This window comes from Passer domesticus, chromosome 6, assembly GCF_036417665.1.
Source record: "Passer domesticus isolate bPasDom1 chromosome 6, bPasDom1.hap1, whole genome shotgun sequence".
Classification (NCBI taxonomy): domain Eukaryota; kingdom Metazoa; phylum Chordata; class Aves; order Passeriformes; family Passeridae; genus Passer; species Passer domesticus.
Window position 1 is genome coordinate 38,527,720 of NC_087479.1, and position 25,286 is coordinate 38,553,005.

At 37.8% G+C, this 25,286-nt stretch overlaps 1 protein-coding gene across 14 annotated transcripts in view; it reads right to left on the reverse strand.

Annotated features, from left to right (window-relative positions):
• PHF21A (PHD finger protein 21A) overlaps nt 1-25,286 on the reverse strand; it is a 124,561-nt gene that overhangs the window by 8,066 nt on the left and 91,209 nt on the right. For 7 of the 14 annotated variants that reach the window (XM_064424718.1, XM_064424715.1, XM_064424720.1 and 4 more), the window contains 9 exons: nt 17,396-17,596; nt 13,478-13,732; nt 11,594-11,680; nt 9,070-9,366; nt 7,249-7,347; nt 6,140-6,191; nt 5,263-5,342; nt 4,759-4,819; nt 2,166-2,329 (listed from right to left, as the gene is read on the reverse strand). In XM_064424718.1, the coding sequence (XP_064280788.1) occupies nt 2,166-2,329; nt 4,759-4,819; nt 5,263-5,342; nt 6,140-6,191; nt 7,249-7,347; nt 9,070-9,366; nt 11,594-11,680; nt 13,478-13,732; nt 17,396-17,596 (1,296 nt within the window). Of the gene's footprint in view, nt 1-2,165; nt 2,330-2,399; nt 2,423-4,758; nt 4,820-5,262; nt 5,343-6,139; nt 6,192-7,248; nt 7,348-9,069; nt 9,367-11,593; nt 11,681-13,477; nt 13,733-17,395; nt 17,597-25,286 lie in introns of all 14 variants that reach the window. The other 7 variants (XM_064424721.1, XM_064424719.1, XM_064424723.1 and 4 more) reach the window with 4 other exon arrangements.

The following is a 25,286-nucleotide window of genomic DNA, read 5'->3' on the forward strand; positions in this document are numbered from 1 at the left end:
CCGAAGAATAATTTCAGAACAGATACCATAAAAGGTGATTTAACGTCACTTTCTGCTCTACTTCCTCTTCACAAGGGATCAGGAAAATAAATGTAAGCTTTCTGGACAGCTAACAGTTTTATTTATTTTGATAAAGTGTCTAGAGCAGCGGGGCCTGGCTTTAGGCAACTGAACCGAATAATATAGTAACAAAAGCAGCTTGTGTGCTTGAGTTTGTAATATCTGTACTTATATGTGCATTTCACTGGAATAACATGGGAAAACTACATATTCTGCAACAGGAATTGTTCATGATCATATAAATAAAGATGATCATAGTGTATGATGTAAGTGAACTAAATTATCAGAAGCAATACTAATTCTGGCATATTCTACTTTTATGGGCTTGACATTGCAATCTGAATGTTCTACAATGTTCCTCTCAATTGAAATACTGTTTTGATATAAGTGTTCACTAATAAGAAGGCATTTTGTGACCAAATACTTGAATCATCACTAAAACAGAGATTTTTGCACAATTCTTATTGCTGAGTAATTGACCTTCAAAGGCAATTGCTATTTTCCAGGTGAATATGCCACTGCTGCATGAGGGAGAACCAAAAATAACCAAGTGTCCCATAACCACATTGCAAGGCAATTGCCAAATAGGAAAGGGGGGGGGGGGAGGGAGAGGAAAAAAAAAATCCTTCCTACTGCATTATTTCCTTCCTTTTCCCAGGTTCTAGACTTTCTACCCCTCCATCCTTATTACCAATCCCATCTTAAGTTTCTGCTTCATCCTCCCTTCAACATTTCCCCCTGTCATTCAGAGAATAACATTTCAGGAGAAATTCAAGAAGGCTGTTCTGGTCCACTGTGCCTCATGCCAAACGCTTGGCTTGATTTGCAATTTTCATAGGCATTGCAGAAAAGAGGGCAACAACTCGTCATACTCTTTTGAGAGCTCTTACACAATAGGAAAAGACTGAGCAGTATACACATACAAGAGATGGAAAAGACCCCCACCACATTACCCAGTCCTTCTCTTGGGGCCAATGTAAACTATGTGCTCTTCAGAACATTTGCAAGTCACTTGTACTTCTTATTTTTAAAAGTCCCCAGAGATGGAGCTGTCCCATCATATCCATGAGGGGCTATTCCACAGTCCCATGTATTTGGCTGTCAGGAAAGGGTTTTTGCAGTCATGTGCTGTCCTGCTCTAAAAAATGACTATATAAAAGAGAACCTTTTTCCTGGGTATCAGAAAATATTCCCTGGGTATCAGAATTGCATCTATTTATTTCAGTGCTTCAGACACACTTGCACTACTCCTATTCCTGTTACCTCTGTTACAAGTACAGTTCAGAGGCAAGGAACTGGCCTCTATTCCCTGTTCCATGTGGTCAGCAGAGTTGGTCTCTCAGTCCATGTTCTTACAGTGGTGCAACGATACAAATGAAAGTAGAACAACCCAGCTTTTCCTTAAAAGCCATTTCAGATGGTTGGGCCTCAAGTATATGTGACTGTCTTTTCTAAAAGAAGAACTGCAGAAGGAGATTGTAGCACCAGTATGAAGAAATAACCAAGCACCTTTTGATTGTTAAGCTGTGCCCTGTAAATACCAGTCTTTTAAAAGCAAGCTCTTAAATGAAAGTACACTCCAGCTCCTGAGGACTGTTTTATCCCCACTGAAAAGTCCCTACACACTTTCTGCCAAATCAGTGCCAAAGTGCTGCTCCTGGCTGCTCTGCCTGATGAAGCAGTTTCCATCTATCTCTCATTATAGAAACACAACTTTTTGTTATTATGGCCTGTAACTAATATATTTCATTCTCCCTTTCCCCACCCACCCCACACCACACCCCCTGGCCCTTTTCTATGGATGACAGATTCAATTCAGTCAGACAAGATCTCAGAAACTACACAAAGGAAATGAGCTCATCTAGCATTCCTGGTGCCTCCCAATGTTTCAATCCACTGAAGGAGTTATAAATAAAATCTCTACAGGATAACAACACAGGTGCAGGAGGAAAAAAGGAAGGGTGTTAAAAAATGCTGGACTATTTCACTGCACTGAATCAGGACAAATGATGAGTGAGATTAAAGAAACAAAACCTGCAATGATTTTCCTTGTGCCTGTTTTGCTTAACTTTCTAAAAGTAACCCCCTCCCCAAGAGTTACTTACGTCTGTGGAGCTGGGGCTAGGCAGGGACACAGGCTGAACAGCTGCGGGAAAAGTAAATGTGGTCTCTGTCTTTTCATTTTCAGGGGAGTCAGGATAACTGGAGAGAGGGGATGTGGGGGTCAAAGCCCCGAACCCCAACACCGTGTTGTATTTAGGTGGACGACCTACATATTGACAACAGGGAACACAAACGGAAAAAAAAAAAAAAAAGAAAGGAAAAATGATCTTACATACCTTTGGCCAGTGGTCCTCATTGGCTAGCGTGAAAAAGGAAATGATGTAGCACAGAGAGGAAGTTAATATAAAAGTCACAAGTGGAAGGACAGAAGCAAAGATTTAAACATTTTTTAGAAATCTTTAAGTAGAATTTTGCAAGGAAAGAACATTTAAAAGATGTATTTCAGAAGGAAATAGAAATAAGGTCTGTAGAGGGTCAAAGAATCATTCCCACAAAAGCAGCATGGGGACAGTTGCTACTCCTAAAAATGAGGCTATTCAGTTTTTAAGGGAAAAAATGTTGGCATCAAAGCTCTACAGAAGCTACAATAACTACTATTAAATCCTTTCTGCTGTTATCCCACACTTCCCTATCTTTCTAAGTGCCAGCATAAATCTACACAGAGGTTAAGTCCTTTATCAGAGGCCAGCACTCACTGCCCCCCTACTTTTCTTTCGCATTTTTAAACTGTCAATTCACAGATCAGCACTTTCTACCCCACCGGTACATTTTTAAAATTAGGCTACCTAAGAACAGGTCTTGTTTTCTGATCCATAACTACTATCAGTTTTAACCTACCACTAGTCTTCTACTGTAACCCACTCCAAATTCTGTGTTCTTTCCTAGACTTTCTCAGCCAAGTATGTTTGATTATGCACAATTCCTAGATACTCCTTTAGACTAGCAGATGTGCAAAATGTCTTCATAACAATTCTTATAAAATTACAAATGCAAAGCAAGACAGCAAAAAACCCAGTATGCAACCATCATTTCTGCCTTCCTTCTCCAAGGTAATTTATAGATATGTAAACATAAAGGAGTTAGAATCTAGGAATAATTCCCCAGATCTTATGTTTACAGATTGTCAGCCTATACCTATTAACATGCTAAACCTTGCATTTAAGGTCTGGATATGTTCCAGAACTAAGTATGTCCTTGGAAATGGATTTCTGCTAGTGATGTCCATGGGTGAAATTTCTGACATGCTCAGCACCATCTATAATTAAACTAAAGCTCTCAAGGGCAAATGCTTACAAAAGCTTTTCACTCAATATATTGCTGTATTAAATTACGAAACAAATGTATACTTCCAAATCTTTTGTCAATTAAAAACATGTGCTACTAATTTGGTGCTGATGCAACATAAAGGCTCACTCACAATAGGGTGTGATGAAAAAAACCAGAAAGTATAATAGTCAGTTGCAAAAACAGGGTAAGAGAGTATCAAGTACAAATGCATGCAGTAATTTTCATTGATACAGTAATTGTTCACTATAAGGTCTAAAATAAAATTAAGAAATCATTACTAGAAGAAGGAACATTTACTTATCCACAGAGTAAATGCAAAAACTCTCTATTTAAAATCTGCATCATATCATTTTAAAAAATACATTTAATTTTTTTAGGGGATAGCAGTAAATTTACATATTTTATTTAAAAACAGCATAGCTGCAGAAGTGTCACATTGTCTGCTGGACTGAAAACATGGATCAAATTAATACTTCATCCTGCAGCCAAAATCCCCAAAAGATAATGGAACTGGTCAGTGCTAGGTGAGAGACTGGTTTAATTTTTAAAAAAATCTGATTTATTACTTTTTAGACAGAAAAATTAGGATAGAGAAGGTATTATGAATCTTTAAGGACTGCAGAAAATCACCAAAAACCAGGTAAATATTGTCAGGTAGGTGTGATCGATGCCATGCACAAATAATGGCATCACATTCTCTCCTACACTGTTCTGTTTCACCTGTTTCACCATAAACTAAGTCTTCAAATTTTACCTGTTCTATAGAAGGATTTCTTCTGAACAATACTGCATGCCTATATGAAAGACCATCTCTCATTTTAGGCCAAGTGGCACTCTGGTTGCCGTTAAAGTGCTTAGTATGAGCACGTAGCTTTTCTCACCCAGGGTAAGTACTTTTGAAGGACCCATCCCTATTCCCAGTAAGGAACAAGGCTTTTGTCACACTAAGTTTCCTCTGCTACTCAGGGCACAGATGCTTTTTTCATAACCACTTTCTTCTTGACAGTAACAATACAATCTAGTCATTAACAAGGGGATCTTAACAGCAGCTTCATATCACTAAATAATGTTCAAACATCTCACATTTCTAGTGAATATCTAGCAAATTGGATGGGTTTTGTTTGGGTTTTTTGAGAGTGAAACTGAAATGAAACATTGAGCTGCCTAATAGATCTTGCTATGCTAATCCCTAGAAGTCATGGTCTTTGCCTACCATGGATATTTACTGGACAAATGAAGTACTGTAGAGTCCTTCTTGTCTTGCTCTTCAAATTGACAGGGGAACTACAAAGCAATGTGGAGGAAGAGGCAGTGGGCAGGGAGACAGCAGGTCTGGGTATACCTCACCTCTTTTACGTGTCCCGGGATGCATTGTGCTGTTCAGGTACGTCACTGTACTCTTCTTGCGCTGCAGGAAGAATGGAACAATTTCTGTTGGGGAACATTTCTGGCAATAACCATATGCAGTAGCTGAGGAACAGCACAGTAAGTACTAAGTGAGATTACTGGCTTTTGTGTTTTCTGAAGCACACCTTCAGAAAGGTTAGCTTTTTTACACTGCTTCTGATATCTGAACTGCTTCAGGCTGATACGCAAGCAGACCAACACACATTTCCAATTGATACCAACTTTATATAGGAGAAGGCAGAAAAAGATATAAGTACCAGAAACACCCCAGTGTATTTACTATTTAAAAATCTAAGCATCATGTCATTGCAATGGTCTTTTGAAATATAAATGACAGCTGGCCTTTCTAGTTAGAACTGAGAAAGCTTACAAGGTAGCAAGATGTTAGAAAGACACTCAAGATCAGAATGAAAATACCAGCTTCCCCCAGCAAAAGATTAATACCTCAGGCTCAAAAACGGCTCCACTGTACACTGGATTTGCTGTTGTTCTTCTTTTCCTCTCTTGTCGCTTACTTTGGATTTCTTGTAAAACAAAGCATTCGGGTTAGAAAACAGCAGATCTCAGAAATTAGATAAACTCTTCAGAATTCAGTTTGCATGTGAGAAGAGCTGCAAAGATTTCTACAGAATACCAGTCATGCCCAGTATAGGCAATTGTGTAATACTTTTAACTTCTGAAGGTTTGAAAACTAACAGCTGACAAGGAATACAAAAACACTGCTCAAGTAACTAATGAAATCACTGCCTTCTTCTCACCAAGTAATCCATGACTAAGACACTTAAAATTCATGGTCAGTATGACTGGGATCTTAAAAAAATGCCTCTGGTAACCTTGCTGATACTTAAAAATACAGTAATTGAAATGATAGGCTGTCTTTCATATAGGATTAAAAGTTTAAATTATAAATCAAATTATAATCCATTAACTCATTCATTACAAATTACAGTCCCATGAAATCATAAAATAAATGAAAAATCTAGACATAGGATACAGTAAAATTATCCATGGCGTATCTTTGCAGATAGAGGGGTTGCCCAGAGGGCATTGGTATTGCCACAGATTTCTACCATCAGAGCATACACTTTCTTCCCAACCTCTGCTCTCCACTGCATAAATAACTGCTTTGTTTCAATGTCATAAGAAGAACAAAAACATATGCACAACAAACTAAGTTAGATCAAGAGCACAGACATCCCAAAGGTACTATTGTTCAAAAAAATACTGCATTTAATACAAGAAATATTTTGGAATCCTACTTCCAATTCAGAATGACCATGAAACCAGGAGCTGAACAACCAACCTAAGACATTTTTCCTACCTTCCAGGTGGTCATGAGTAACTAGTCCCAGAGACACCATGAAGGCAAGTTTCTGTGAGGGGGAAGAAAAAAGATCATGAAAAGTGCAACTGTTAGGATGAATCATTTAGAGCCTTTAAAGGTAGTTGACCAGTAACTAAGCACCAAAAACTTTTAGTGATACTTTGCTTCTATAAAGCATTTTTCATTCACGTATGTCAAACTTCTTGGAAAAGGACAGAGTCCCATTTTCTAGATGGGAGCCTAGACTGACATACTGGGAAATACCCATTGCTCACGATCACACAGTTGGCAGAGCTGGGAACAAGAGAGCAGTTCCTTTACCTCCATTCCAGTGCTGAACTGACTATTAGAAAATATCAACTCAGTTCAATTGCCAGAAAAATATTGCTCGTTTAAGGTCATTCTCCATCTATTGTGAACTACAAAGAGCCAACTCTAGCTTAGATTTGCTGTTTGCTAAGGGCTACGGTTTCTTATTTTAATGCAGGAAATGCAGACATGTAAAAATCAGAATTTTATTGTCTAATTGACAATGTTTAATGCTCACACAACAGTCAATTTGAATCCATCTACGGAAACAAACATAGGACATTTAGCTGTAGCCAGTTCCAAAGCTCTTCATGGCAGAAAAGCTTTAAGCAATAGTCATTCTGTCCTCTCTTTCACCCCAAACTAAACTGGACTAAAACACAAGCAGAATGTGGATATATGTGATTCTTTCCTTCCTGCTCACCAGAGTAGAAATATTTTATAAAGGAAAAGAGACATTTCTTCAGCTTTGAGAATAACTCCAGAGTCTAAAAGCTCAAAGGAGTGGAAATCAACTCTGTAATCTATACTCCTGTTTGAAGGAAGTATCACAGAGAAATGACGACCTTCTAACTTACAAAAGACTTAGAAGCCAAATGCATTCCAGAACTGAAAAATGCAATGCACGGCATCTATTTAGATTTTTTATTCTGTAGCCTTATCAACTACTGCTGTCCAACAGGAACGTATGGAATGTTAAAGTTAAGAAGTCTTAAGAGAACAGAGGGAAAAAATAGTTTCTGAAGGAGAGTGTCTTTTTTTTTTCTTAAAGGAAAGCTCTGGGTATGTTCTGATACCTGTGGATTTTCTTCTCGTTTTGGCTTCGGTGCAGCAGGTGGAGTAACTGTACGACTTTCTGCTTGCTTCTCTTCTGTTTCCACATGTGGTTTAATAGTCTGCAAGAAGAGTGTTTCTCACATTCAGTGATAAGAATGACTTTTTTTACTTTGACTATTAAAGCAAAACAAATACTTTTGCAGATACAGGAGAGAAAACGTTTAAAGCTGACAGTGTACTAACGAAGACTTAATTGAGGAATCTGATGTGAGAGGAATGTTAAATAAGGTATTTTCATTTAACAAAGAATGAAACAGCCTTGTCACCAATCCATTACCCCACACAGCCACACAAGATAAAACAGTGATTTTAAGAGTTAACTTTTTTAGAGAAATCACCATAACATATGGGAATAACAGACACTTCAAGAAAACTCATCCCATATCAAGACTTCCACTTAAAAACCATTCTGCATGGCACATACATTTTGTACTTCTCACTCCTCAGTCTTTGTATTTTATAGAATTATGAATGGCTCAAAAACTGTCTCTCTGAATCCCTCGACGTCAGATTTTTCTGAAGCCTTTTTATTTTCTTAAGTGATAAATCTTCTGCATCACATTCCTCAGCCTACAGCATAGACGTTGAGGCTATAAACTGAGTAAGGTGAGCTACAGACAGATAAACTTTTCCCCTTTATAATATGGAGAAACTATACAGAAAAATTAATGTGTTATTGAACCACTACCAATCTTCTATGTTTTTCCATAGTTGCCAGTAATTATTCAAAGAGCAATTTAATATTGCTGACATCAAAACAAACAGGCATCAAGTCAAATATTGTGGAAGTACAACTTCACATGGAAAGGACACACATTGCTGAGTAACCTGTGCAACAGCCCTGAGGTATGCAAGAACCTACTCTTGAGACTTCACAAGCAGAACTGAGCATGAGCACAACTTTCATGCACATGATTTTCACAGTCTCCACAAGTATTTCAAAAGCAGAAAGAAGGTAACTTCAAGGCACATTAGTCTAGGAAAGAGTTATAAGTGACATAAATACTACTATTATCTATATTAATTACATAAATATTATGTGTTATAGCATGCCATATAGTATACAATGTTACACTATTACTAACATACAATATACAAAAGAGTTAAAAGTGAATCAGAGTATTGCTTTACTTGAACAGACTGGCAAGGACTCCCAGTTGCAATCCACACTGACTTAAGTAATTTTTCTTTTACAGAAGTATTTTCTGGAGAAAGACTTTAAACATACAGAATTCTCTGCTTCTGAAGGTCTCCTTTCCACTCATTCAATCCAATTTAGACACAGGGAACTATCAGACTTCAGAAGCTGAGTGAGACTATTTTGCCTCCAATCACAAGATTGCAAGATCAAGGGATCACAGAAGAAATGGCTACATTTATCTGATTAAATATCCCTACAATTTTGTGCCATTTTTACCTTTCACATAATCACCCTTTGAAAAACAAAAGGGCTTGATATGAAGATGGATTTCAGCTTGTACTTGTTCTTCAAGATACTTGTCAAACCCTGCAATGTAGCCTGCTTATGAACTACTGACATTTAAACAGTAGAGGGAGCATAAAAACACTGAAGCAGGAGAAAAAGGTGCCAATGGTCCATATCAAAAGAAATGGTAACATCTATCCCAAGAGCTGCAAGTCATTCCATAATTTGTAATGCCATTGAAACATGAGTATCTCCAGCATCCACGGAAAACTTTTCCCTGGCTGTCATCCTCTCCAAACCTGCCCAGTAAAGCAATAAACCCAGCACCTTGCATCAGTAGACACTTTATCTGTACCTGTTTTTCAATGTTTGGTTTGCTGATCTGTACAGTCTGAGGCCCAGCGAGCCTGGTACCCGGTGCTGCTATCACGATGCTGGTGAGCTGTGCCATAGGGAAGGTTTTGGCTATGGTTGCTGTCTGCCCGTTAACTACACGAACTGGATGGATGGAGTTCTGAGAGTTGGGTAAAGAGGTGGGTGTGAACTTTGTTGTCAACATCACAGGCCTCTGAATAAGCTGAGGAGCTGCAAGCATTGGAGGAGGTGCAGGGGCAATAGGAATGTTATTTTGGGCAACTGGTTTAGGTCGAACCTACAAAAACAAAATAAGAAAAAGAGAAAAAAACCCCAGAGATTTGTATATCAGTATTTCAGATCAACTTTTTACTAAGTCTTTCAATTCATCATGTATAATCTGCAGGAGGCTGCTGGATTTTTTTTAGATAACGTAATTTTTAGCATACTGTCCTAAGTATGTTAAGAGAAAAAAGCACCACATTTTCAAGCCTACTTACATAAAACCCATCCATAACATTTGCATATATAGTCACCATCCCTGAAATGGTATTTGGATGCACAGATACTTACACAGAATGTTTATTGCCAAATGCCTTATCTGTATCTAAATTAACATCTTGGTTTTACAGGCCAAAAAAATCCATGTGATATTTACAGGCACAGCTGAGGCGCTCATATTAAAAGTGTTTCAGGGCTTTGTCATGAACCTCCAAGAAATTATGAACAGTTGACTGTGCCCTGAAACAAATAATTATTTTTTCCAGCAAATACCTGTTATCTGTCAATTCTATATATTATTTAGATACCTGCACAACCAATCTTGATAAGCAAAAAAAGTGACAAGATTATATATTAATCCCTTACTGAAAGTGCTGAACATACAGGTAAATGCAACCATTTCTCTTCTTGAACAAGAAAGAAAAGAGCCACAAGAATCTTCCAAAACTCCATCACCAATACTTGCTTATTTCCTGTCCCTGTTAAGTTTGTACTTTAACAATGGACTTAAAATATCATTACAGAGCACAGAAGTAGAGCACATTACTTTAAAAATAAAGCTCTTTCTTTCCTTATTTGATTCCTATTGTCCTATCCACCTGCAATAATCCATAAAGCATTTTACCATTAAAAACTAGGTCACATTCCAACAGACCTCACCATACCCAAATCTTAATCAGATACCAGCCTTTACTTTCCTTTCTCACTTTGCAAAAGATTTACTTTTATTCACAGAATCACATATTTCATACAAATTAAGTAGTTCATACAAGATATTATTTTTTTACACAAAGAAGCAATCTGTGTCCTCCCCAAACCATAAAAAAAAGTGAACCACAAGTTTTACTACTCAGCTGAAAACAGAGGTCGCTCTCCCTTGCAATACAGAAATGCTTGGGAATAATCTAGAGACATCTCTCTTTTTTTTTTTTTTTTTTGGTCATGAGCAGCAAGCAGCAATTACAGCAATTTAAGGCCTTGAGTGATGCTTTAATTTTGATGACACCTATTCCATGGGTTCATTTCACTTATTGCAAACAAGATCATATATAACTATCACAAGCAAATTTCATAACTACAAACTCATACAGGCTGGAAGGTGGCTGAGGAGGTCTGTAATTTCACCTCCTGCTCAGAGCAGGACCATCACTAACTGCAGATTGGCTGGCTCAAGGCTTTGTCCAGATAAGTCTTGTAAAACTTCAAGGATGGAGCTTTCACAACATGTCTGTCAAACCTCTTCCGCTCCTAACTGTCCTCAAGGAGAGAAGTGTTTCCTTATATGCAGTCTAAAAGCTACCTGTCCTAATTTATGAGCATTTTCCTGCCAAGCAACTATGTCTCCAGCTTCTTGTTTATTTCCTTGCTGATACTGGAAGCAGCACTGCTGTTAGGGTGCCTCCAAAGCCTCTTCTCCAAATTTGAAAAGCCCAGATTCCTTGGCCTCTGCTTATATATTCCTGCCCTGCCAAGCTATCCTAGTGGCCTTCCTTCCTATGCTCCATTCAAATTTATCAACCAGGGATTCCAAAACTGCAGGGTGTTTATTGGACTCAGTTTTACGATTGCTGAGGAAAGAGTCTTCCCTGAATCTACTGGCTGTAATCCTGCTGGTATCCGTCAATATGCTGGTAGGTTTCTTTGCTGTTGGGGCACATCACTCATTGACCTGCTGCCACCCAAGACCTTTTAATCTGTGTAACTCCTCAGCCAGTCACTCCCCAGCCTGTACCTGTGCAGAGAGTTAGTCCATTCCAGGTACAAGACTGCCTTTTCTCATGCTGAGGCTCAAGAAATTCCTGCTGGCCCCTTCCTTTATCCTGTCTAGGGCTGTCTGCACATCAGCACTGCATTGAACAATATTGACTGCACCCTCAAATTTGTTATCATCTGCAAACCTGTTGAGGATGAATTGTCTTCTCCAGCACATCAGCAGTAAACACCACACAATGCTCATCCAAAGTCTTTTCTAGCTATGCTATAATTAAGTTCCTCCTTCTATTGTTTGTTCTCTCTGTACTCACCTGTGGAAGAAAATTTGGACGAGGAGTAAGTCTGGGAGGAGGGATGAACTGGGGCACTTTTATGGGCTGAGGCGTAGCCTGAACCTGCTGTAAGAACATGAAAAAGCTCAGTAAGAAGTAAGAGAAAACTTTAGCTTTGAAGTTTTTCACCAAAATCAACATCCCGAATGTACTTTCAGACCTGATGTCCTCGGTTTTCACTCCATAAATTAGTTTTCATAGCAAGAGGTTCCTCATTAGAAATGTATTCAAGACAGAACTAAACCTTATTTTCTAGATCCTACACACCTTGCTTCATAAATTGCAGGCATATTTCCTTTTAGTTCAACTGTACTAACTATTGTGCTCTGCAATCTTAAACCATTTCATTAGATGATAATAAAAACTCGTATTTGTTTCAATCATTAAAAAATGGCATTACAACAGACAGAAAATAGTAACATTTTGATGTTCAGCTATATGAGCTATGGTCTTTCCATAGTGAATGACACACAGAAAAATGAGAGAACATCTCATGCAAATAGCAAAGATTTGGAAGTCACAACTCTTTCAGCAATATTAATGACAGTGTGAGGGGCTCTAAATACACAACTTGAAATTTTCAAAAGTAGGCCATTCATTTGAAACAATTAAGATCTGATTTTAAGGAAACCTAAGTACTTCCCTGAAAGTGTAACTGAAATCAGCTGCATGGAGCTGCCACACGATTAACCACTGAATAGCACTACCAGCTACCATGAGTACCTGGGGAGATTCTCTGAAATTAATGTCAATGTTATTTTATACCCTCCTATACTTCTGTCCACCCACATAAGATTGCAATTTTCTTCAAAAAGGTCTTGTACTGATTAATTAGTTATCAGGAAAATATTCTGATATTTTTGATGACATTTGCTACAAAAACATAAATCATAGACTAGTATTAAAATAGAATTACCTCCTCAAATCAAAGTTATTCAGCAAAGAAATGAAGTACAGACACAAAGAACAGATGACAGTGGTGCAAGGGATGACACAGGAAAAGAGAACAGTAGAAAAAACTCCACTCAAACAGTCTTCTCTATTCTGATCACAAATATATGCCTCATTAGGAAGCAAAATTACTTCCATCTGCATTAAACTGTATTTTAATAAATACAGATAAATTGGATTTTGTTTAATAAAGCCAGAGCCTTTACTTCAGAAGTAAAATTTCCCTGTCATGTTGTTACATAATGCCTGGTTTCCAGACCAAGAAGCCTATATAATCCAGTTCTGAAACACTGGGTCTTTTATTTCTAGGTGGCTAACTATTCTGGAAAAGACTGTGTGTTGTAGCTAAAGCACAAAATTTGTATTTCCAAATACATGTATTTAAAGAAACAGCATCTGTTTATGTGTTTGAAAACGTGCTGAATGAAGACACGGTAGAGGGCAAAATTAAGGGATGTGTCTAATATCAGAGACTTTCTCATGCAAAGGGAACAAGAGATTGATTCAAAAAACCCTAAGACAAAGACCCAAATTGATCAAATGAAGAAAGCCTGGCATCTCCTTTGCCTAAGAAAAGGGTAAGTATTCTGCAGAGCACAGCCATACAGATTCAGTAAGGGCAAAGCATTCACTACTGCTCCATGACTACAGTTACTAACAGGGGGAACTTTACACAGAGGCGATGACAGCACTGATTTAATTCTATAAAGCAGAACAGTAATAACAACCCACATGGAGAGAAGATGTTTTTCTTATAGACTATCACTTCAGCAATGTCAGCTAGTGAAGACTCACACCATGCCCCTACTATCCTCCTTTCTGTGAGAAACCCTGACTGTTTATTTTTTTCCAATAGCCCTCTTGTTAACCAAACCCACACATATCTGCAGGGCAAACACATGAAACGCTTACCAAAGTTACTGTATTTTTTGTCACTATTTGGACTGCCTCAGCTCCTGGCCCAGTGACCTTATTTGTTGTCTGGAGGTTGACTGGTGCATTCTGCGCATCAGTGCTGAGGACTGCTTTCTGATTGTTGTTGATAGCAGTAACCATGGCAATGGTAGGTCTCTGACCCACAACAGAGGCAGGCATGGTCGCAGTTGCTGCTTTCAAGACGAGAGGTAGTGTCTTAGTGGTGATCATAGAAGCTGTAGTTACAGTTTTCTAAGGGAAACAGAAAATACACTGTAAGAGACAGAGACACTCCGTATCAGACAGGACGTGGGTTGGTTAGTCAGAAACAATAGACAGCATGAGAAAGAAAAGGCAGCTCTGAGCCTATCTACCTGCTGTTCAGACAAGCACATTATCTTATGCCTCTGAAAACTAGATAGCTAGAAGAATTCTCATTTGAGGCACCTATTTGGTCTGTTTTAATCACCTGCAGCGTTGCAGATTGAATCAAAACAAATTCCTGAGAAAATTACAATTAAGTGTTAGCAGTGGCATATGCATTTTGGATCTTGTAGTTTCATATTACTTCCAAGCATGCACTGGCAATATCAAACATTTAAGGTGGAGGTTTATGAAACACAGCAGCAAACTAGCTTCTCACTGAGTAAAATTCCTATTTTCAAATGGAAACTGTAGTTACAGTGATCCTCACAATCAGAGGAAGAGGGGGAAAAACATTCACAAGTTGTTTTTTTTTTTAAATACAAAAATATAATTTTTATTTTGGGCATCCCAGTCTCAGCTTTAGTGATACATACAGTTACCTTGGACTGGACTTTCTTTCCTAAGAGCATCAGAAGGGTTGTCCTGAAGTTGTAAGAGCTGGCTGTTAGTCTGCCCAGCTGCAGGCAATTAAGTTTAGCTTCTGTTGAATGGGGTAGTTTTGGAATATGTATTTGACACCATGATTACTCTTGGGCAGCTTTAAAAAAATTGGTTTTGAATCATGTAACACCAGTATTTATCTGAAATGCCTCAGTACATCATGCCCAAAATTCTAAAGTTGAAGCAACTATCATTTCACAGTTTTGTTTTAAAATACACTGTCTTCCAAAATGCTAAGGCAAATGGACTTTACAAATCTCATTCAAAAAGCAACAAGGTGAGAGTCTCCATATAAAACCAGAACACAATGCAAACAGAAAACTCATGACATGTGACACTCGACAGAATGGCAAATGATCTTATTTCTTTTCACTTTGGTGTAAAATATCCATTGCACCAACGGCACTGCATTTTCAAAATTTTAGTCACATGATCAAATGCTTTAAGTACTAAATAACCACCATTCCCTCCTGATGACAGCTCTGTGTTCTACAGAGGAAAATATGGAAAACCAGGGATCAGGCAGTCTTTGTGTTCTGAACATGCGTGATTTAGACTACTTGACTTTAATCATACAAGACCTTTATCTTTTTTCTAATAAAATATTTCCAGTTGAATACTTCAGTATTTTCACCAATACTGTTCCCTTAAACAAAAACAGTTTACCTTCACACCTCTAATTTCATAATAATTAAACTATGTCCCCTAACTGTTAGTTATACACAAGTGTGAAAAAATCACTGCCTAATGCAAATCAAAGGATAACTTATGCTTCAGTTTCATACATTTATGAAAAATCCAGACATAATTAAATTATCCTTGTTGCAACACAATTTTCTTAACTTTTTATCTGAGATCTAACAAGCTTATCAACTTCCGCTGCACCTTCCCCAAAGCAAGAGGCTCTATTCCTATAATGCAGTAACAGTATTCAAGCTTTTCCAATGAGATGTAACGTGGTATCACTTTTGCAAGCATTACATTCAACCATAAATGCTTTAAAGAAAGGTGTAATCAATCATGTAATGCAAGACTGTGACTCTTCCAAGGGGTTCTACTAACTCTGCAAGTAGAGTACAGCTTCAGTCAGAAGATCAGAGCTTGAATATCCCTGTTACTTTGCTGAGCATTAAATAGATAATTTATTCTAAAAAGTAGTCAATGCATTAATTCATATTGAAGCTGCATTCATAGTGAGTCTGCATTATTGCACATAATATTGCAATAACATGACCGTTTAGCAGTCTTGTTGCTTATGAAAATTTTAAAAGACCTTTTTACTGGACATAGAATGCATATTAAAATGTCACTATTAATTATGGCATATATACCTGGATTCCTAAATTTGATTTCTCTGAAAACAACCACCGAAAACATTCTGTGTAGTAACACAGCCTAGAAAAATGTGTTATTTACAAAAGCAGGCATGAACAAACTGTTCATAGAGAGACAAAGTATTTCACCTTTCTTTGCAGAAAGAGATTGAGAGACAGTAAGACAGAGGCAAAACCTTAGATGCAAAATGTGCAGAAACAGGTGAGGATACTTCACTATTTTAACAACATAAATAAAACCAGAAAAGTGTTAAGAATAAAAGCTGGCTTATTTATCCAAGGGACAGAACAAACTGCCTTCCAATTTGTAACTACTTTCCAAGTACTACTGTACCAATGGTAGTCAGAAGAGTGTAGCAGTTTTTTGACTCTTTCGCTAGAGGGCTCTTTAACTTTGAACAAAACCTCAATTTTTACAACCCAGGAGATGACCTGGAAGTTAATGAGTGAATTCAAAGTGTGGAATACTGAAAAACACACAAAACTGTGCTTGCTGCTCTCATGTTTCCTGACTGAGAAACAGAAATCACTGATACAACAGTGATCCATTGTTTGCCTATATAAATACTTTAGGACAAAGTAATATTTGCTTCTTTGTTCTATTTTAGCTTTGATGTTGCTGCCCAAAATGCATTTTCCTTAGTTAGGTTTGCTTCATTTCTTCAATGTACTTTTCTCAAAACTACAATTAGCTAAGCTTCACAGAGGCATTTTACAGTGCATCCAAACCAGCTTGCTGAGTTAACAAGAGAACTAACAGCCCAACCATTTCTCTCTTCTCTGCTTTCAGAAAAAGGGAAGATGAGAATCACAACTGGTCAAAGCTGTGGGTGTGAGTCACTGCAATGTGCATAAAGCAAACTTCATAGGTGAATTCTGTCATTTGCCCATCTTACCATCAGGTAAACATAAGCTCCTAAGATTGCATCAATGGGAAGAAAGGACTTCATATACACTTACACCTTACCTCCCTGCATTTTCTAGCTATTTTATTAGCACATTTTTGTGAATTCAAATATCTGAACAGGAGAAACTTGAAATTCCCCTCTCAAGCAAACCACTTTCTCTGTTGAGTTCTGGGATTATGTCCCTAATCCTATACTCTACTGAAATTCAGTTCACCTACCCAATAAAGATCCTATTTTCTAAGACTTTAACTCTGCAATTAACACTGCATACTTTTAGACAAATCCTTGAAAATTCAGGTAGGTATTATTCAGTATGACCTACATCTGTTTAAAAAGCACCAAGCAGAAAGAAGGAACTGTTTCCTTGCATTTTGTTCACATTTGTAGAGGGCATTTTGTTAGTCATTTAAAAAGAAAGGATTTTAGTCTTATACCTCATACAGAATGTGAAAAGTATTTACTGTTTCTTGAGACCTACTAGGTATGGTCAGACACAATCATGCACCTAGGAAAAAGGCTCATTTGCTAAACTTTCACTTATTTTTAAGAAAGGTGATACACACCCACCCTTCTTTTCTGGGGGGTCATGATTCAACTTTAAAACAGCACATTGTTTTTTAAACTCAGATTAGAGATTTTTGCCAAAAAACCCAAAAGACACATATCTCCATAATCACAGAAGAAGAAATTAATTTGGTACACTAGCAGGCATAAGTGAAAGTTTGCAGTTTTCTCTCTGCACTTTTCTTTTTTTTAATTTTCAGTGAGCTTCACCTTTAGTAAGAAAAAGAATTGCAGCTTTTTACCTGTGATCCTATCACGTTTGGAGAGGGTGCCGTGGACTGTTGCTGCTGTTGATGGTGATGTTGCTGTAGCTGTTGTAGTGGTTGTGGCTGTGGTGTCTGTAGTTTGTTTTCTGACTGTGCCAATGGCTGTATTTGAAATTTACTGTCTGGCTGTTCCTGCTTCACTATCAAATTCTTCCGAAGCTGCTCCACCACTCTTTTCTACCAGACAAACAAAATCATGAACAGAAATGGTAACAGTGATTTAACTGCACATACTAGAGAAAACAATAACAACTAAAGATACATTTATTTCATGTAAATAAGGAACTGCTCAGAAGCTTAGTGAGACTTCTCTTTTTGGAATTTTAAGTATTGGTGTTATCTAATAGGAACAATCTAAAACTGGCCACAGAGGAGTATTACAGCCCAGGAGGGTGACCTCACTGTTCTTGTAGAAACCTACTGACCAAAATTCAGCCTATTCACAAACCACTGCAAGATTTCAGAAACCTGTATTTATATGATTCCACATGCTTTGACACCTTCAAACACACATGCTCCTAAACACTGACAAAAAAGAACTTTGGGTTGAAGCCTCCCAGCTGACTTCAAGGCAATAGTCATGTCATTTTGTACTAGGCATTGAAACTGAGTGAGAGACAGTGCAAAGTGGAGATCAGGAAGAGCATGGATTCATGGTCCTTCTCTTCAACATTATTATCACTGAAAAAGAATCAGAGAGCACTACCTACAGGGGAAGAAAATGGCACAGATCTATTTCTTCCAGCTTAGGGGCTTCATATTACATTTTAGCTTCCATTAAAGTTTGAAATTATTTTAAAAGAGGTCTCTTCTGGTAGCCATTGTGCACTTTTAGACAGTAACAGGATTTAAGAGCAGATCAGGTGACTTGCAAAAGATACATGTTATCTGCATGGATAATAAGGGCTCACAATGTATGTTCATATTATACTTTAGTGTAGACAACAGTGAAAATACTGTGAGACTTTTTTTACCTTCTGCAGGCATGACCAGAAATGGACATTTTTACCTATACTCTAACTACCCCCAAATCTGGACAGCTTTAAAAACACTTAACTATATACCTAAGCCCCCTTGATCAAGAGCATATGCACACTCCCAAGAAATTACACAACAAGGCAGTCTTTGGAAGAGGACAATGAAGTCAACAGGCATGGGACAGGCTGAACCATGAAAGCTCTGGTGGCAACAGGAATGGTCAGGAAACCTCTACCAGAGCCAGGTGCTGACAGTGGGTTGCTCCAAGAAGTTGCACTTACATGGGAAATAAATTTAAAAATAACACAACCATTTTGACAATACCAAATGCTTTGATTTTTTTGTTTTGTTTTCAAGCACTAGTATTCACAGTACTAAACATAGAGATGAAAAAAAAAATCTAGCTATTTACTACAACTGGAAGAATATTTTTCCTCAAATTTCATTCACACATGGTTATGAAATTCTGAGCTAACAAAATGTCTTTTTTCTTAATTTTGTGCATATACAGTAGACTTATGATTTTAAGTATTTTGCTTATGATGAGCTAATACAGCACAATGCCTCACACAGCGAGTACTTACCTCTAGCACAGAAGAAGATAAAAATAAGGGGTAAGTTTCCAATTGACAGATTTGAAAACTGGAACTTTAAAAAGCCAAATAAAAACCAGAAGCAACAAGCCACACATCCCTGTTTCATAATGTCAAAATGTGTGAGCCCACATGATTGACCTTTTAGCAAAAGACTGAATTCAGTGACTTGAAGGTACAGAAGGACTGCCTGGCTTCTACAAAACCCACAGCCCTGGCTGAAGATGCCTGCTCAGCTCTGACAAGAGAAACACAGGCCCAACCTTGCTGAAAATTCAGGGAGTTAGTAAAGGACAGCAGCCTGAAGGAACTATTTTACCCTGCGTCCACTGAAGTGCTAAAAGCTGTCAAAGCCTAAAAGCTGCAAACTGTTTGCTCCCTTCTGAAACAAGGATAAAATAATAGAAGTGTAGAAGGCATTTCCCTAATTCAGATATTTCAGATAGTTTTAAATGTCCTGTGTCCATCAGCTTGCTCGTATACATAATAACTGAACAATCATTTCAAACTGCTTTCTGAAAAGATCAACCATGTTAACATGCAAATCAAAGTGCGGCGTCAGCAAGCAGATACAGAGCTGAAAACGCAGCCAAGGGGGAGGAGAGGAGAAGGCAGCAAAGTAGGAGAGGAAATAATGCAACGTATTTAGAGAATACCTGCCAAAAAATGGACTGAACATACACTCCTCCTGCACAGGAGGTTAAAGAATTACCATACCCAGCATGAACAGGGAGTTTTTGTCTTCCACAGCTGCCAGTACAAAATTCAAGGATAATGACGCTCTTCTACTGATTCCCTGACTGGAGGAAATCAGCAGCAAGGGCCCAAGAATGAATTTCCATCTTGTTCTTTACAATGGGAGGAACATTAGCGAAAAGGTTTTGAAAAAAATAAAAATAGGCAGGCTGGGGACTCCTCTGCCATACTGCTAGAGCAGGACAAGAGCCAGCAAGGAGAGCAGGGGAGCAGGAGCGAGGTGAGTCACATGGCATTCACACACTGCCTGTTCCACCCCGGGCCTGAGCCACGGCCTGCAGAGATGGGTAAAACAGGACCAAGCACAGCTTGTATTAGTGCCTTGTGCAAAAACTGACGCTCAGCATATTTGGCACAAGATGGATAACATGAGTGGAAAAACGCCGTTGCTCTGGAAGTCTATGCTATTCTGTTGGAGGCTGCTGAGAGCTGCCTGGCAGCAGCATATCCTGCCATCCATATCCATTATGCAGATATTAAATTGGAAGAAACATCTAATGCTTTTAAGATTCAGAGAGTAAAACTGAAGTTTGCACTGCATGCCAATTGCTTACGCAGTTTAATAAGCTGCTTCTACCAACTGTCAGTAAAAATACCACATTGAAACTACTGAAATCATTTTACTCTGCAAGACTGTTGGGATTATCTGTTCGTAATTATCAAGAGAGACGCTCTGAACAACATATTTCAAAGCCCATAGCTGAATTAGCAAAACCAGACGAGTTTCTCAGGGTTGCACCTACACAGGAACTCGGAGCAGACGTGCCGCTCTGAGCGCGCAGCTCCTCGGCATCCTGCTGCAAGTGCTGCTCTGCAGCCGCCCAGCACGAGTCTGTCTGCGGCAACCTCAGCAGAGCCTCCTTCCACAGGGAATTAAACGGGAGGGTGCCACGAAAGAAACCCTTGTTTACTGTCAAACTTCATTAACACTGTGTTTTAAAACTGTTCCTCAGTGATTTGACTGTTCTTAATCAATTTCAAAGACAGTTTGTGCTACAGAAAGTACGGTCTGTATGACTGAGATTTGCCAAGGCTGATACCAAGTCCTAGGTGCATGTCTTAAAGACTGCCAGTCAGATTCAGTGTTCTAAAAGTGTTCAGCCAGTGTTCTAAAAGTACCACAGACTTCTTCAGAAATATTCCTAATACTTTAGATATAATCATTGCCTTTCATATTTAAGAATATTTAATTTACTTCTTACTGACTACTTCAACATTTTAAATTGAGATTAACTCAATCACAAAGACATCATCATGCACACAACATGAGTTTTCTGCATGTCTTAAAGCTCTGTCTTCTCCTCATATTCCTAGAATAGTTTCTTTTCCGCCATAATACGAATGTATGAAAAGCATTTGTCTTTCAAGTTCACTGAACCTTCCTCAAAACTGAATGCCAATCCTCCCTTTACATCCACGATGTGAAAGAATTTAATAATCTCATCCATTCTTCCAAACTGCATTCTACCCAAAAAGGAACTGCCAGCCCTATGCAATGGTTGCTATCAGACCCCTTCCAAACCCGTCTGTCGAGCAGTGCCCTGTAAGCACACTACATCATCTCAGAGCTCTGGCCTGGCATCTTCATCGCTAATCTCATCAGGAACCGTTCACACCGCTGAGTTCAGAGCCCAAGACATCTTATATGACCCTTCCTTAAAGTTAATAATTGCAATCAATATTGTGACATTTTGCTATACCACTTTCTCATTCATGCCACAGGCCAGATCCTCACACAGCATTGGAAGATTATTTTGGTTTGATTAAGCGGAATATAGGTCTTCTTGATCATGTATCTGTGCCAAAAGACATCTCTGTGCTCATATAAAAAGTACCATGAATATGTTGCCATAGGATAAGCAAAGTACTTGTAGCAAACTTTAAGTATGGTTTAAGGTTTTTATCCTTATTAGCTAAGCATTATTTCCATTTTAATTGGTCAATCAAGCAAAAAATAATTCTCTGAGTACATATCATTTTTAAATACTAGATCCCTGATTGTATTTTGTGACACATTTTCATCTTCTTTCAGAAACCACGTTCAGAAAAACATCCATATCTAAAGAAAGGATTGCCTTTAAACGTCAAAATTAAAATATAAAGACATTTTAAAAATGAGAAAGTAAACTAGCGTACTAAATAACCTTGCAACGCATACATTTCATATCACAAAACCAAAGCTGATAGGGTTTGAGCTGCTTAGCTGACTGCCAGTGACATGCTTTCCTACTCTCCCAATCTCAGGAAGTCAGCTATTATGGATCCTTGGTTCCTGGTGCCCTCCAGTGACCAAGATGTTCTCTGGGATATAAAAGCTGCCTACTGCTGCGAGTGAAATGGTTAAGAGGAAGTGCTGATTTCAAGTATGCTCCAACTTGGAAGTGGGGAAAATGGAGGGAATTTCACTCCTCTGTAATCTTCCTCTCCAGCCTCCCTTCTCTCTCTTTGTCAGTCCTATTCCCAGTCACGACCCAAAGAGAAAGATACCTGAGAGATCTGGTGCAATTAAGTCTTTAGTCTGAAAAGAGGGTGCATTCTGGAAATGGAAAGATTACAAGCAAGGAGAGTAATTGTACACTCATTTACTGCTTTAAGATGGTATCTAAAATTTAAAATAGTGAAATCCAATTATAGAAATTGATGACGCAGAATCTACACCAGTAATGAAAAAAACCCTGTTGTACAAACCAGCTTGAATTAAATTCCACTGAAAGAATGATCTAAGGACTATAGAAATATTTACAGCTATTTCTGTTGTAATCCCGTATTTTTATGGAATTCTGCACTTTTGGCTGTGCTTCACTTATAGCCAGATCTTTTTATAAACTAAATCTAAACCAACTAAATTAGAAAGAATTCTATTTCCAGAAAAAAAGAGTGATACAATTTCCTACTTCTTAAAGGTGATCAAAATGGCCCCTTTATCTTTCAGTCAGGAAAGGGAGCTCCCCCTGATGCAGAGGTGCTTGAATGTGAACAGAAATGTAGCATTTGGGCTGGGAGGCCACTTCCATCTCATACTCAAATGCCTTACTGGCCATCATTACTGAAATGTGCCCTATTTCTTTTTATAGCTGAAAAACTTGTAATTTTTTTAAGCCTTAGTTAAAATACATGGATGGGTATCTAACCTTACCCAGTCAATGGCTGCACTGCCAGCACTCTAGCAAGTGTCCCAAAGAGCAAGTGCTGCATTCAGCTCACAGAAAACACAGCCAAAAGCAGCACGAGGACTTCTACACATCTAAAAGAGGTTGCAGAGCATGTCAGGGCAACTGAATGCTTCTCCTGCCTCTGCCACAATGGTCCTGTGGGATGAACTGACACTTAGAATACAGATGAGCACTACAGATGAACCATTTAGTTTTGGAACCCCTCAAATTAATGAGTTTGTTTTGCAGTCTTAATAACTTTAACACAATTTCTGACTATGGCTTCTGGTACCTTGTGTAAAATGGAATTTACATAAAACTTAATTCCATAAAAATGTACTTTAATGTTATGTCAGAAAAATATTATTAGATAGCACTGGCATGATGTGAAAAGTATTGTTGTCATTACAAATGCTGGTAGACTTATCACAATTATATTTTAAATTAATTCCTATAGGTGTGATTCTGAAACAAACACAGTTCAGATATGAACATAGATAATTTGAAAGAGATACTGAATATGATAGAGAAACACCATTAAAGCTGCTAGTAATCTTTCAGAAGTGGATTATGACAGCTCTGAAAATAATGTTAATTCCTTCATTTTTTAATGGGGGACAATGCTTAATATTATTTTTTAAATTTAAAAACATAGCTAGAATTATAAATTAAAATTGTCAAAAAATAGCTGTTCTGCTATTCTGCTTTATGTGACTTGATTGCTTTATTTTCAGTACTGGGTGTTTTACCATTTGCAGCACCACAAACCAATTAATTTTTGGAAGGGAATGCTGTACCATGAAATGCCCTATGCATCACTGTCTTCTTGTTTTAGAACATTTACTCTTGCACAAAGCAGAGCACAGAGAATGAACTAGTAGAGGCAGCACACATACAATGTTTTCCTGCAGCTTACATATTAACTAAGTGTAATATCTAGCTTCTTACCCCAGCACATATGTTAACAGAAAGAAATTTGCAAGAACAGCAACAATAATTAAACAATGAAGGAATTAATGAATGGGGAATTAATTGTGTGACAACAGGCAAAACAGAACAGGAAAAAGAATTAAGTGCAGTACTTTGAATATAATTAAGGAATAATCAAATTAAAGGAATTATTTTTTTCTTTTAAATTTAACAGGTTTGACAAAGTTTGTCTTGCTTTAGGTTTTTCTCCTTTACAGAAATACTTCCAAGTATAAATACAAACCGGTAAAAGGATATGGGGACAAGTTCAACATGAAAACACTGAAGAAATTAAAGAATTAAACTGCTGACTAAACTGGAAGAGGTGCTCATTTTAATTTTATCTTGCCCATCTTATTGTCTGTTTCACGGTGAAAAAAATTCTTAACCGAAAAAATAAAAAGCCATCTAGACGTAGTTTCAGAAATGAAACAAGAGTCTTGTACTCCAGTGTAAAAAAAAGTCTGTATGATCTCCAACTGAACCTAGTTTACTAGAAGCATGTAATGTGGTCTTGTAAAATCTGTCATTGACTGAAACCTGCAACATAAAAGCAGGAGAATACACGGGAACAGCTACCCCCATGGGAAAGCCATTTGCATCTACACACAGTAGCTGTTTACTAAAGCTAAACACCTCTGCCAGGCCAGTCCCACTGTTTCTCTTCTCCTACCTGTGACTTAACTCATAACATGACATCCTTTAAAATGAATTTGTCAGCATTAAGCAGGCAAAGTAGAGCAATTTAAATAAGTTAACTTATTTAATGTTTTAGAAACAACTTGAAGAGAAGCATACTTTTTAATCTGGTAACGCCTCATATTTTTAATAACTCAAAGGGAAAGGATAGTCAAAGTAATTTTACAACATACTACTGCACATTTTAATGTGCACAGTATCACAGTACTTGACTAAAATTTAGTCAGCTTCAGTAGGGTTCTTGTGCATCCTACAGCTATTCTCATGACTGAATCACACCTCCTCTCTTCCTCACGAAAGGAAACACACACAGTTCATGCTCATGTGCCTCATGCATGATCACAAATATCAAGCAAGATGACTAGTTTTAGTAAACCACAAAACAGAAATGCATTCTTTTGTGAACAGAAAGATCTGGATGCTCAAAGTCTATCGTAAAACCCCCTACTGATAACTCTGATTTTGGTAACAGCATCTAATATTTCCTTTCCACAGTTGCTTTACAAATGTCACAAACTAACACCAGCATTTTCCCTGCTGTCAATTAAATACTGTTTAGTGCCAATTCAGTTAAAATGTATCACTAATAACATCACATCACAGTTCACTGGTGATCTCTACTTCATAAGCAGAATGAGTTATTAGAACAAAAAGTCACAGTTTCACCTCACTCAAATGAGAGATTTTTCTCTTCTTCCCAGTAATTTGAACAGTATATCA